This window comes from Thermothielavioides terrestris, chromosome 2 (assembly GCF_000226115.1).
Source record: "Thermothielavioides terrestris NRRL 8126 chromosome 2, complete sequence".
NCBI lineage: Eukaryota > Fungi > Ascomycota > Sordariomycetes > Sordariales > Chaetomiaceae > Thermothielavioides > Thermothielavioides terrestris.
The window spans coordinates 5,744,092-5,758,002 of record NC_016458.1 but is presented as its reverse complement, the minus strand read 5'-3'; the positions used below and the strand labels follow the sequence as shown (position 1 = coordinate 5,758,002).

Here is a 13,911-nt window from a genome sequence, read left to right as displayed (position 1 = left end):
GGGGCATTCGAAAAAGCAGTCTCGTCCTGTGTGCAACCAACCCTCCGGAATTTTGACTCAGTCCGTGTCTCGTCCTGAGTGTGCAACCAACTCTGGGGAATTTTGACTCACTTCCCGGCGAGGCATCCCAGTGAGTCAATCGGGCGTCAACTGCACATAAAAGCCGTCGACTCGACTCCCATCGCTCTATCCGACACATCTGCAAACCACAGCAACCATGGAGGACGCAAAGGAGCAGTCCAAGAGCGCGGCCAAGAAGGCCGAGAAGCAGGCCAAGATGACTGCCGCGAAAGCGGAGAAGGCCGCAAAGCAGACGACAGTGCCCGTCGTGGGCGGCAAGAAGACGGACGAAATTATCGGCATCACGGTGTCCAAGACCGAGAACTTCTCGCAATGGTACCAGGAAGTCGTGCTCAAGGCCGAGATGATCGAGTACTACAACGAGATCTCGGGCTTCTTCATCATGCGTCCCGCCACCATGTACATCTGGAACACGATCCGGAAGTGGTTCCAGGAGCGGATCGAAGCGATGGGTGTCGAGGAGACCAGCTTCCCTTTGTTCTTGTCAAAAAAATCGCTGGAGAAGGAGAAGGATCACGTCGAGGGCTTCGCTCCCGAGTTGGCGTGGGTGACCAAGGCGTAAGTCGGGCCGGGACTCGTTTGCACGATGCCAAGGTTCACTGACTCTCGGCAGCGGCGACAAGGACCTTGAGGTTCCCGTCGCAGTCCGTCCGACATCTGAAGCTGTGATGTACCCTTGTAAGCGACCGTAACTTCCACGCCGACCATCGCCCTTGGCTGACCGAACAGACTACGCCAAGTGGATCCGCAGCCATCGTGACCTCCCCTTCCGACTGAACCAGTGGAACTCGGTTGTCCGCTGGGAAGCCAAGCAAACCACCCCGTTTCTCAGAGCCAGAGAGTTCCTCTGGCAGGAAGGCCACACCGCCCACCTGACCGAGCAGCTCGCCGGCGAGGAGGTGCTCCAAATTCTTGAGCTGTACGCTGGCGTTTACGAGCAACTGCTCGCCGTTCCGGTCGTGCGGGGGAAGAAGACAGAGGCCGAGAAGTTCGCCGGCGGTTACTACACAACGACGGTGGAGGGCTATATCCCGTCGAACGGGCGCGCCATCCAGGGCGCGACATCCCACTGCCTCGGACAGAACTTTTCCAAGATGTTCGACATCACCGTCGAAGACCCGAACGAGAAGGGAAAGCACATCCACGTCTGGCAGAACTCGTGGGGTCTCTCGACCCGTGTCATCGGCGTTATGGTCATGATTCACGGCGACGACAAGGGTCTCGTCCTGCCCCCGCGCATCGCCAAGATCCAGTCCATCCTCATCCCGGTCGGTCTCACGGCGAAGATGACTGCCGAGGAGAAGGAGAAGCACCTCAAGCACCTCGACGAGATCTTCGGCATCCTCAAGAAGGCCGGCGTCCGCGTTGACGTCGACCTGCGCGAGGGCTACACCCCGGCGTGGAAGTTCAACGACTGGGAGCTGAAGGGCGTGCCGCTGCGCCTGGAGTTCGGCCCCAAGGACGCGGCCAAGGAGGTGGTCAGCTACGCGCGGCGCGACACGGGCGAGAAGGGGACGATCCCGATCGCCGAGCTGACGGCCAAGGTGCCGGCGCTGCTCGAGACCATCCAGCAGGACATGTACGACAGGGCCGACGCGGCGTACCGCGCGCACCGCCTGGTCAAGACCTCGTGGGACGAGATCGTCCCCGCGCTGGACGCCAAGAACGTCGTCATCATCCCGCACTGCCTCGTCCCCGCCTGCGAGGAGAGGATCAAGGAGTTGACGGCCGGCCGCGCCGACGAGTCGCCCGATACTCCCGAAGGCCAGAAGGCTCCCTCCATGGGCATGAAGTCTCTCTGCATCCCCTTCGAGCAGCCCGAGGGCCTGGTCAAGGGGGTGACGAAGTGCCTGAACCCGGAGTGTGGCCGGTTTGCGGAGCAGTGGTGCATGTTCGGGCGCAGCTACTAGGTCCGCTCTAGCAGCAAAAACCCAAAATCAGAAGAAGATTTCCTTATTTCTTTCATCCTTTGCAATCTTTGAAGTGGAGATTACGGTGCTAGCGGAAGATCAGGCATTCGGGACATTGTGCATTGAGGAGCGGCAGATGGGAGCGACGGCCGTTGCTGGTTGGCTTGCTCAATACCTCAGGCTTTCCGTGCGTATAGAAGTGTGTTTGATGGCACAGCAGCAGGTGCAACCATCCATCTCATGAGTTGACAAATGCTGTTCATGACTCCTAAACCTGGCGATTTCGCGCGGTTGGCAGCTAAAATGCATGCCAGATGTGACAGGTATCCAATTTATCTAAAGCAGACAGCACCGCTGCGTGCTCTGCTATGGTATTTCCGTTCCCCATCGCGTCTAATGGGATTACATCAAATGCCAAATTTGAGCTGTTGCCGCTTCACCGTCCGCTGGGCACTACGCACCGGCGCCAGCGGGGGGCTTCTTCCTCCGCCCTCTCTTCTTCTTCCCCCCGGCCCCATCCTCGCTCACACCGTCCACCTCCGCCCCGGCCTCCACTTTCACCTCCACTTCCCTCTCGTTTCCCCCCTCGATCTTCATCTCCATCTCCCTCCTCCTCCTCGCCTTGAGCAGCGCCTCCTGCTCCAAGCCCAGGCGCCACTCGCACTCGTCGGCGAACTCGCACGACCGGCACTTGAGCGGGGCCTCGTCGAGCGCGACGCCGCGCGGCGCCCGCTCGCCCTTCCACCAGCGCATCGTGTCGGCCAGGTACAGGTCGAGCGTCTCGGGCTCGACGAAAAAGGTGTTGACGCAGATGACGGAGCCGGGGACGTAGCGCGGCAGCGGCGGCGGCGGGGGCACGGCGGCGCTGGCGCTGGCGCTGGCGCTGGCGCCGTCGTCATGGTTGTTGCTGAGCTCGGAATTGGCCGGGGGTGGCGGGTCACGTCCGCGGTACCGGTACTCGACCGCTACTATCTGACCGAGGTCGGCGGCGCCGCGGGGGAAGGTGAGACGCAGTTCGGCTCTGAGGAGGGGGAGGAGGGCGCGGAGGGTGCGGTATCTCAGGTTTTGGGAGGAGTCGGGGAAGACGGCGGGTGATTGGGACGGGCTGGAGGGGGCGGAGACGAAGTCGGCGTTGGAGCTTGCGTCGGTCGTCGATCCGGCGTCAAAGGCGTCCGCGTTGAGCTGGGTCTCGACGAAGACCTCGTCGTGTATGGCGCCGATCTGGGCCATGAAAGCGTCGGAGAAGGGCTCATCCAGGTTGAGCCCGTAGCGCTCGAACACACGGATATAGTCGAGCTTGTCAGAGGCCATTTCCGAGAGGAAGCGGTGATAGAGAAAGAGCTGGATGAGGGCCACGCGGACCTGGGCCTTCGGAGGCGGGGTCGTGCTATTTCGAGTCTTCACGTCGGTGATGTAGATCTCATAATCCTCGGCCGCGCTGGGCTCGTAAGGCTGGGAATTCGTGACCGTCTGGCTGCTGCCACGGCTGCTGAGAACGTCTTCTTGCAACTCAGGGTCTGGATTCTCGTAGCTCAGACTGTCGATGACGCCGTTGACCACGTTCCCGTCGACCATGCCCCATACTTCGAGCTCGCGGGTAAATCCCTCGTCGCGCAGCACGCGCAGGCCTTGAATGATGTTCCAGATCTTCAAGCCGAAGGTGTCTTCCTTCTTGGCGACCTCGATGTTAACCGGCGTGAAGACCTCCCGCTCAAGCCTCTCGTGGACAGCAGACCCCCGCTTCATCGCCGCCGTCCGTGTTTTCCGGCCGCCCGGAAGCCTGGTCAGAGTGTAGAAATACTGAAGTTCGCACCACGAGCCGGCCGTCAAGTCCGATACGGAAAGGGGCTTCATCGGGAATGTGCGGAATCGCAGGAGCGGCGGGCGGTTGTCTTCGGTGGCGACCCCAGCTTGCTCATTAGCGGGAGCGATAGAGATATCGGCCGCTTGCGCATCCGAGAGCGCGCGACTCACTAATCGCTTGCCGGTCAGTTAGAAGAATGCGACAAGCGGGATGCGGCTCAACACCTACAGTCTGGGTAGATAACATCCGGGCCTGGAAGCAGCGTAGGTATTGACCTGGCCTTCGTCTTGGAGACGAATGAACCGAGGTCGCCATCATGCCCGGAGACCGAAGGCGCGAGCTTTCTGTTTTGCTTCTCATCAGCAAGGCCGCCGCGTGGCAACTCGTGCTTGTGCGGATCGCCCTGCCGACCGCTCGGGACTGCATCTTTTTGGAGCTCCGAGACGTCGGAAGTCAGATCGTCGTCGCTGAGGGCGGCAATAGTCTCTTCAACGGCCTGGGAAGCATCTGGGTCGAGAATTGGAGAGATCGGACTGGGCGTCTGTGTGTTTCTTGCAGGTGCAGGGGTTGAGCCGCTGGGGCGTGGTGCTGGAGTTGTCGGAGCGGGCCGAGACAGTGGCGAAACTGGGGCAAAGCGCTCAGCGAAGGCCGCCATAAGCAACTCCGCCTCGGACAATGTCAGATCCTCGCCATAGTCGCTGTCGCTGGCGCTACCGCTGCTGCTGCTGCCGCCGTCGAAGACAAGGCGCGCCATACCAGTAAACTCCAACATCAGTGCATGGCATGATTTTCGAGTTATCCAGAACAAGAAGAGTCGAGGCGACAGACGAGGCTGGGAACCGATGGCAGGCCTCACCCCGCCATCGGTTTCGCTTGCCGCTGGAAGGCCGTTGGACGATTGGCCAACCAGACCTTTCCAGTCCGCGCCTCACTCCCCCACCCATTTTGCTACAGGTCTCTTCCGCACGCGTGGTCACGTGTAACTAGGTAATGTTATAGCTAACGCCATGAGGGGTCTCCGGAAGCCTTGCCACTCATCGTTTGTGCAGGACAGACCCGATGGCTTTCCTTCCTGACTCAACTGAAGAGTTTAGCCTTTCGAGCCACGAAAGCCCACACCTCGTATTGGATGTCCGACGGCTGCAGGCTGCAACACGCTGTCACAAGGCGTGACGCAACCGCGCACCAGGGCGTCCAGATTGGGCCTAGCCAGGCACTTGCTTTATGCCTAACAGGGGTCCAAACTGCCTGACCTGGCCACTCACATTCGCCAGCCTCTGGCACCCGCCTATCGCCAAGGGTTTGACGCCAAGGAGACAAGAGGGCGGATGACCAGCGAGAGCACATCGAGGTTTGGAAACGCTGTCCCTTTTGGAGGCATCCATCAAGATATCAATAGTACCATGTAATTATCGCTTGTTAAATGTGCGCCGTCCCTTCTCCTTCTCCCCGACCCGGCAAAACAACACCGTTCCCCGGGCCCGAACCAGTAACCAGCCGCGATGATCTCCTGGCTTCTCCGCCTCCGGCGACCCGCCAGCACCGCCGAGAACCCAGCCCAAGCCGACCGGAGTCCGCCCGAGAAAAGCGGCCCCGATCCGGCTCCGCCTTCCGCGTCAAACGCAAGTCTCACACTTAGCACCAACCGGCCCCGCCCGACGCTGGTTACGCTTCCGCCCGAAATCCACCTCCTCATCGCGCAGTATCTCATCTACCCGGACGCGCTGTCGCTCAAGCACACGAACCGCCACTTCTACCGGCTGGTCGACACGGGCGTCCGGCTCAAGGTAGAATGGCTCATGGAGCGCCGCCTGCTGCACCTCGAGTGCCCGAACGATCAGCGGTGCGATCTGGGCAGCGACTTGCGTTTCTGTCGGGGGAGTGTGAAGTACGGGCTTTAATTTTCTTTGATTCGCCTCCTTCCTCTTTTTCCTTTTTTTTTTCTTTTCCCTGATCTTAGCTATGTTATTTCAACGGATTTGGAATGAAGCGCGGCAGCTGACACGCATTGAGCAGGCTACTCATGCGCCGGAGGCGAGAACACATGGAGTGTGAGTCGCGGCCGGGACTGGGGTGCCTGATCTACGGCACGAGCACGTGTCCGCAAGCCCGGAAGCTCAAGACGCGGGTGAAGAAGTGGTGGCGCGGGACTCGTGCCCGGGATCGCACACGATGGATGCTGCTGCTTGCGTCGCTGGTGCCGCTGTTTATTGGGTGGGCGTGGATGGTCTGGGTGATGGTGTTCCGACCCGGTCCGCTTCCACAATGATAAGAAGAAATGGCGATCGGAACAGGGACGTTTTGCTGTTCCTGGTTTATTTGTGGGTTTTCGGGGTGTATGAGTACCAGGTGCTTCAGAGCACATGAAGACGAGGCCGCCAGCGGAGATAGTTGGATAGAATCCTGGGTCCGAGCAGCTTGCAATCGGAATGTACTTTTGGCAACTTGGTAGGAACTAGTCGTAGCATTGATAGCACTAGAATAGCGTTTGACGCCTAACTTTTCGTTACCAAGCAGTGTGAGGTCGCTGCTGAGGATGACGGCCTGTTGCTGGAAGGGCATTGTTGCCATCTTGGCATCGGCGACTTTGTACGGCGCTTTGCACTTGGTTACTCTACTGTGTTGACCACCTCTGCTAGCGAAGCACCAAGTTCTGGTGCCGCCTGCACTTTACCCTCGGCGATGCCATCGGCGGTCTCTTGGTGTGCGACGATACGTTTCAGCCATATTTGACAAGACTCCGTGTAGCGATGCACAGCAGAAATGAGTGTGTCTGTCCCTACTGTCGGGCCGCACAAATGACAGCAGCCCTGGGATTTGCAACACGCAACCGGGACGGTTTACCACCACACCCAAGTGGGGGTTCTGGACCTCGTGGCTCCAATGGTGCTTCCAGGCAACCATTTTCATTGCCTTTCGATGCCCCTCTGCACCGGACTACTGTGGGAAGCTTACGGCCCCGGTTTCAGCTGACCAGCTACACCAGGCTTCGACAGAAGGAAGCGCAAGCCTGCTGCCTTACCTATCTAACCAAGCTTTCTCAACATATTTCCACAAATTCCCTCCTCCTGTTGATCGCATTCGGGAAGCGATGAAAATGCTCTTGCCATGGTAGTGGGCACCGAGGCAGGATGCGGGAGCTTTAGGCGGAGCTGGCCAATCGCATACCGCTGCGCACGAGAAAAGGGCAAGTGGGGACTCCGGAGCTGCAGAAAGAGCGGGCCGGGACCGAGTCAGCACAACCTCACTAACCATCAGACCGTCGGATCCGGCCACGGAGATGGCAGGGCTATAAGCTAATCCTTTCCCGCCGGGTGCGCTAGAACACATGCCTGCCAATGTGAGTTGCCTAGCCTCGTTTATATCCGGCCACCATCAAGGATCCCCTTGTCGTTATGCATTCCAAGTTCCTCATGATAACCCCAAGTCCCGGCAGTCCCAACTCCCAGCGTCATGCATGAATCTCGAAGCTTCTCGGATGAATGTAGGTACGTCACATGAAAGTAGGATCGGTGTAGCGTTTGCAGGTGGGAAGTATCAACTGAGATACGCTCGCTGCCGGCATCAACCATCTTCAATCAGATCAAAGTCACCGTATCGCATCGTAGGAGTCGGCGTTCGTCGAGTTTTGGCATCGCCGAGAGCGCGAGGCTCACGTTCGGCATCAAGTACATGACCGAGACATAACTACAGAAAGCTCTGTTGAGAATGTCGGGTCTTATGCCGAGTCAAGCATAGAGGGTGACAGAACATCCCAAATGTGAGTTAGTCTTCACACCACGTGTGCTGCGGTATTGAGGTCTATGCTACGAGATGCTGTCCACCATTGCATCATACCCCCTACGAATCATTAGTAACTCGTCGTCGTTGTCATCGTCGTCGTCGTCTTCGTCGTCGCCGCCTTGCAACGCAGTTTTCACCTTTTCTGCTTCAACAAGCAATGCCTACCCCACCGCCTCCTCAGCCGCTCCGGCACGATCGCCAAGTCCGGCATCCAGAGCACCCTCGCCAGGAAGTGCGTCCTCTCTGCATCCAGGAACGGCACGCACTTGACCTCCTCCCACCGCTGCACGTCCCTGGCATAGTCCGGCTCGTTCGGCGGCAGCGGCTCGTCCGCGCCGCGCTCGGGGAACTGCGTGTCGACCAAGAACACGCAGGCCCGCAGGTCCACGTACTTGCCCGGGTCCTCCTCGTTGCGGTCGTTCAGCCCGATGGTGGGCAGCCAGGTGCCGCTCCAGAAGCCGAAGCCGGTGCGGGCCTCGGAGAACTCGCCGGGCAGCAGGCCGCGGAACTCGGAGCGCACGAACTTGGCGTGCATGCCGCGGGGCAGGAAGAACGACGAGGGGAAGCGGTGCCAGTCCTTGCCGAGGCAGACCGTGTCGCCCGGCCCGCCGACCTCGCTGGCGAGCGGCGCGTAGACGGACAGCGGCGCGTGGTAGCCCGTGTAGAGGCCCCAGATGCGTGCGAGGCCGAGGTCGATGGAGAAGAGGAGACCGAGGGCCACGACGGCGAGTTTTGCTTTGGCGGGGATGCGGCCGACCAGGGTCCGGGGGTCGGCGTTGCCGAGGAAGGCGAGCAGGGTGTGCAGCGCCAGCGCGGCGTTGAGGGCCAGGAAGGGGTACGCCGGGTACATGAACCGCTCTTCCTTGTGCGGCTGCAGAGAGAAGATGGCCAGCCACATGTAAAAGGGCGACAGGAAGACGAGCGTGCGCAGGCCGGATTGGAAGGTCTCGCCCGTGGTTCGGCGGGAGACGAACTTCTGGAGGATGAAGAGCGGAAGGGAAAGCAAGGCGAGGATGAACCAAACATTGAAGTTCAGCAGGAGATTCTTGAAATAGAATGTCCACGGTTCCGTGCCGTACAGATCTGGGCCGCCGGTCTTCGAGAAGATGTTGTACTTGACGATGTTCCAGGACACGACCTCGACCTTTCTGTAAAAGAAGGTGTTGACGGCAGTGTCGAAAGCCTTGCAACAAGTTTCAGCACAGTGAAATCGAGGTAAATAAGCAGGATGGGACATACAACTAAGAGCACCGTTGCTACGACACCGCGGCTAAGGCGGATGAACGATTCGAAGAAGCGCTCCTTGTCGCTCAGCATCGCGAAGAAGATTTCCTCGGCCACAAAGGGGGCGCACAACGCAATGGCAAAAGGCCAGCCAAGAACGCCGCCCAGAGCGAACCAAAACATACCCTGCGACGTCTTGATCCCGCCACGCCAGTTCACGAAAGCCGCCGCTCCGAGCATAGCCATGTACATGGCGAAGCTGGACGGGAGGAAGGCGGTGCTGGCGTGGAAGTTACCTGGGCTGAAGACCAGCGCGAGGATGAAGAAGAGCCCAACACGCGGGTTCAAGGCCAGGCATATGGCGCGCCACATGAGCGTCTGGCACAGAGCGCAGGCGAAAGCGAGCAGGTAGCGGAGGAAGTAGAACTCGGCGGTCTTGGACGGGTGCGGCAGCAGCCGGCGGATGTTGACGCCGATGGCGTGGATGGCAATGTACAGCCAGCTGCGGATGGCGTAGTCGGGCGAGTACTCCCACGTCTGCAGACCGTAGCCATGGCTGAGGTAGTGGGTTGGCTCCCAGTAGTTGAACGTCTCGTCGCAGTCTTGGATCGGAGAAAAGAGGGCGGCAACGAGGTTGGCGGCCAGAAACATGTAGAAGGCAGAGATTGGCTCAATGGCGAAAGCATTCTTGATTGCCCTAGAGAGAGAGAGAGAGAATCCTTGGTCAGCCTGCAGCTTCATTCAACTTGCTCCCACTTCCGCGCGAGGTGATGATGTTGTTGTGCTGCGCCCCAACGAGCGAATGCTGCAGTTGGGGAGGGACGGCGCCTACTTCTTCCTCGCATGCTTGGCCGATGGATGGACGAATTCCCTCTTGTTCTTCCCTGATGCACTGGCGGGCGCGGCTTTGGGCGCCATTGTTGCGCTGATGTGGTTCCTGATCCCAGCGCCTGGTTGACGACGGGACGATGGAAGCTGGAGCAATCTGAGGCATGACCTCACCTGCGAAACAGCTTGGAAGTTTGTTGAGCTTCAGTTGCATGCCGAGATCGCGCTAATGCACAACAGGGATAGCGTTCCCGCGGCTGACCAGTTAGCGTCTCTTTTTTCTCGAAGCTTTTCATGCGGCGAAAGATTTCAGACCACTCTCATCCATACTCCGTATCATCGAGTAGTTGCTATCTCGTCGTGCTGCTTTTGCCCAGCTGTATTCTGATGCCAGAATTCTGTGCACATCCTTACCCTTCCCCCATTGGTTAGAGTTGGGCCTTTGCCTCTCGAGCTTCCTGCGGCTCCCGCCTCATTGGTTCGGCCCGCCCCATTGGTTCATTACCTCCAGCAGCGCCGCGGGCCTTTGGTCTTCCCATCATCGACTTACCCTATTTACCGACCTATCTACTTGCACTGTTCCCCTTTCAAGTTGTCGCTGGTGCTGGTTTAACTGGGGAATTGTTGCGACGCCGACAGCATGGCGCAGACGACATTTCAGATCCCTGGCCTCGGCCAGGCGAAACCCAACGAGGAACTGCCTGTCGAAAATTTCGCACCCGACCTTCTCGCCGCTGCCGCAAGTATATCGGGGGAGAACGGGCTGGTTGTGGGCGGAACTAACGGAAACGCGCAGTGGGAGAAGGCACAGAAGATGAAGAAGGAGCGGCAAGATGAAGACGCCAGAAGTACCACAGCAACAGCTGAGCAGGCGGGTGATGGCGTGGAGCTCGACGCAAAGCCCGCAAGCGCTGTTGCCGAGCATGCGGATGAGAAAAAGGACGTCCAGATGCAAGACCAAGAGCTAAGGAACGGAGGAGATGAAGGGCGAGCTGCTGATGTCGACATGACGGCCAGCAATGATGCGCCGAGTCCGGACGTCACGCATGCACTTGAAGCCGCGCTAGACGGCATGTTGTCGCACGCCGTGCAGCCCGCTCAGCGGGTGCAGGGCCAGGAACAGCAGAATGACGCCGGCAGCGAGGAGCAGGAGGACGGACAGCCAGAGTGGGAGGCAGACTCGTCGCCGTACGAGTCGTCGTCGGAATCATCAAGCTCCGACAGCTCGTCGGACGACGACTCGGAAGACGAGGGCGGCTACCCACTGCTTGGAATCGAGGAGACGGCCCGCTTGCTCATGGCGGCCGATGGCGAAGGCGAAGGGGACGGGGACGGGGACGGCGCCGGCAGATCCAAAGGTGCCAGTGCGGCGCTCCGGACGAAAAACGAGATAGTCGATGAGGTCATCCCCATCCCGGACGTCACCATCACCCCGGAGATGAAGATCGAGCGACTCGGCAACATCGAATTCATTGTCGAAAACACTGTGGTCATCAAGTCGCAGACTCCAGGCGAGGTTCAGGTACTGGACTTGGGCTCGGTCCTTTGCAAGGAGGACCGTACAGTTATTGGCGCCCTCGCCGAGGTCCTGGGCAATGTCCGGAGCCCCATGTACACTGTTGGTTTTCGGGCCGAGGATGAGATAAAGCAGTTGGGGTTGGTGGTCGGCCTGCCCATCTACTACTCTGTTGAGCACGCCAACTACGTGTTCACCCAGCCTTTGAGAGAAGCCAAGGGCACCGACGCCAGCAATCTCCACGACGAAGAGGCGGCAGCCGACGAGATGGAGTTCTCCGACGACGAGAAGGAGGCTGAGTTCAAGAGACAGCAGAAGATGAAGAAGAGGGGAGGGAAAGCTGGCCGTGGAGGGCGGGAGCAGAGCATCGCCACTAGCCATACTCTGTCTCCTCACCCGCCTCCCGCCGGCTTGAACTATGACGAGGATGATGATGGGCCCTACAAGCCCTTGTCTCGCCCCCCTGGATACGGCCAGGGCGAGTCATCTTCGCTTCCTTCATTACCCCCGAAGCCGGCGGCCGGTTTCAGTCCGCCGCGTGGTGGACACGGTCACGGTCACCGCGGCGCTCATCGTGGAGGCCGGGGTGATTTCCGGGGACGCAACCAGCGTGGCGGCCATCGTGGCGGCGATCGGCGACACGGTCCCCGAGGAAGTAGCGGGAGTTACCCGCAATTTGGCCATGATGGCGCATCTTCACCGCAGATGCCGTTCTCTCATCCCCCGCCACCTCCTCCCCAGAATCCCCATCTGCCCCCTCCCCCTTTCGCAGCAACGCCTGGAGCGCCCGCGGGACAATGGTCGGCCCCAGCTGCTGCTGCCTTCGTACCCCCTCCAGTGGCATACCCGCACTCGCCGCCAGCTGGGCCGCCTGTCCCCCCTCCCCATCATCAGCCCCCGTCGGGGAATTTCACGTTTAATTACCAGGCGTGGAACCAAAACCAAGGTCAACAGTACCAGTACCCTCCTGCGGCGCCGCACCAGCAACCACCTCAACCCCAGCCACCAGCTCACCCAACTGGCTATGCACAGCCGTTCGTGCCTCCCCAAGCCCCCGCTTGGCCGGTGGCCGGGGCTGTGCCGCAGGCACCACAGGCCCCTCCTACCACGGGGGCGCTCAACCCAGCTTTTTACGGCAGCTACCAACAACCGCAACCAGGACAACAACAGGGGCAGCCGTATTGGCCCCAACAGCAACATGGCGGGTACGGCCAAGGGCCAACCCGGTAACGGCTGCTCCGTCGGCGTTTGTTTGTTCACCCAGCTTATCTCGCTCTTGAGCGGCGTTTGAACGATGCCAGGTTGGCAGTTCATACTTGAGGTGTCCGAGCCAGTTTCACCTTGACTCAGCGGCGAAGCAAACGGCTCAAAGGCACAAGGCTGGCGTATCTGAGCACGCATCCGGAGCAATGCTCACAGCTGCAGCGCTCTCGGCCAGAGTGTCATCGAGCGATGGCATACCTCTCTACAAATTCCAGCGGATGCCTTCATTTGCTTACTGTGGTCAGTGGTGTTTTGAGGGCAGCGACTTGGGCCGCACCCCACGCAGGGTCGGTGTACACTGCACTATGTGGGATTATCAACGGCGGAACTGAAAATGGGCATCGGCGTCATACATTGTAGAAGGAACAGGGAAAACAAGGCGGATAGAACTTGGCAAAAAGAGCACGCCGCTCATCTGGTCGTTTGGCTTCGGACACCGGCCGGTCGTGAGCTACGCTCATAAAGTTAATCCATACTGTGGTAATCTGGACAGAGAGACAACAGCCGAGTGCTGAGGGTTGCAACTGTGACGACCTCAGATGATCGGCGTGCGGTCACAGATAAGGAAGTGATTGTCGTCCGAAATCCCGCGGCAACAAGAGAAATCCCATGCATTTCATCGGAGGAGGCAGTCAGGCAATTTGCGCCGCCGACACAGCACGCAAGATCCAGGGGGGGTTTCCGAGGCTGGATCTTAAAGAGGTCCCGCCAAGACTAATTTCGGCCAATTGTCGGCAATGTTTTTACCACGTCAGTACCCCGCCAAGACCGCCACGGGGTTTGCACTATCGCCAAGGGTTAGTTCGCCGGGGGTGCGGGGGGCGGCGCTAGCCCCCCGCTGGTTAGGGTGAGGGTTATAGTTAGGGTGAGGGTCAAGGTTAGGGTACGGGTTAACTTCGTTTTCTTTTTTTTCAATTTGGTTGAGGTTTCGCGAAGTTGTTGCTACGGGTCTTTGCAATTCTTCGTTGTTGATGTTGCTCGAAGTCGTGGCGACCCCACTCCCTCGCGGCAATTTGTAAATACTTGTAAGCGGTAGGTTCCGAAATTAGTCTTGGCGGGACCTCTTTAAGAATAACCGTTTCCGAGCACCGCAGCCACGCTAATCCGAACTGGGATTCCAGGGCCCGGGGTGGAGCGTGGCGCCCAGCACCCGTCCCTCCGTCCCCGCGTGCCGATTTTTTGGTGCTGTTTCAAATCCTGCCGTGGCTTGTCTTTGCGTCACCGGGCCCGTTTGTTTCTCCTCGTTTGTGGTGGTGCCGTCGATCATTGCTCCAAAGGCTCACCATCTCATGGGGGAAAAAAGAGGACATTTTCTTCACCTTTTGGAAATTTTGAAGCAACTCCCTCCCGACCACGGCAGCTCCAAGTTCGGTACGGAATATGTGGATACAAAATGCGTTCAGCAGGTATTGCAGGAGTTCCCAACCAACAGGCGCTGAGGGACGAGAATAGCAGCTGCAGATTGACTCAGCCACGAAGTTTGCTTCCCCTTCGCCACCTGT

General features: G+C 59.2%; 5 protein-coding genes across 5 annotated transcripts; 3 read left to right on the top strand and 2 right to left on the bottom strand.

Annotated features, from left to right (window-relative positions):
- The first annotated feature begins 71 nt into the window (after positions 1-71).
- Positions 72-2,573, top strand: THITE_2077977 (uncharacterized protein). Its single transcript, XM_003652718.1, has 3 exons — positions 72-639; positions 695-759; positions 811-2,573. Exons 1-3 carry the CDS (start codon positions 218-220, stop codon positions 1,989-1,991), a joined length of 1,668 nt encoding a protein of 555 aa, XP_003652766.1. The 5' UTR covers positions 72-217; the 3' UTR covers positions 1,992-2,573.
- THITE_29668 (uncharacterized protein) lies at positions 2,481-4,507 on the bottom strand (the record flags this gene model as incomplete). The annotated part of the gene is made up of 2 exons (XM_003652717.1): positions 2,481-3,964; positions 4,024-4,507. Coding segments are annotated over 2 exons (1,968 nt in total), but the record flags the coding sequence as incomplete, so codon positions are not given.
- Positions 4,508-5,084: 577 nt separating this feature from the next.
- Positions 5,085-6,177, top strand: THITE_2114527 (uncharacterized protein). Its single transcript, XM_003652716.1, has 2 exons — positions 5,085-5,683; positions 5,812-6,177. Exons 1-2 carry the CDS (start codon positions 5,298-5,300, stop codon positions 6,062-6,064), a joined length of 639 nt encoding a protein of 212 aa, XP_003652764.1. The 5' UTR covers positions 5,085-5,297; the 3' UTR covers positions 6,065-6,177.
- A 1,414-nt stretch (positions 6,178-7,591) lies between these two features.
- THITE_2114524 (glycosyltransferase family 22 protein) lies at positions 7,592-9,814 on the bottom strand. Its single transcript, XM_003652715.1, has 3 exons — positions 9,635-9,814; positions 8,818-9,499; positions 7,592-8,761 (listed from the first exon to the last, which is right to left on the bottom strand). The coding sequence occupies exons 1-3, from the start codon at positions 9,718-9,720 to the stop codon at positions 7,712-7,714; spliced, it is 1,818 nt and encodes a 605-aa protein (XP_003652763.1). The 5' UTR covers positions 9,721-9,814; the 3' UTR covers positions 7,592-7,711.
- Positions 9,815-10,166: 352 nt separating this feature from the next.
- THITE_2114523 (uncharacterized protein) lies at positions 10,167-12,466 on the top strand. The gene has a single exon (XM_003652714.1). The coding sequence runs from the start codon at positions 10,271-10,273 to the stop codon at positions 12,374-12,376; it is 2,106 nt and encodes a 701-aa protein (XP_003652762.1). The 5' UTR covers positions 10,167-10,270; the 3' UTR covers positions 12,377-12,466.
- The last annotated feature ends 1,445 nt before the right edge of the window (positions 12,467-13,911 follow it).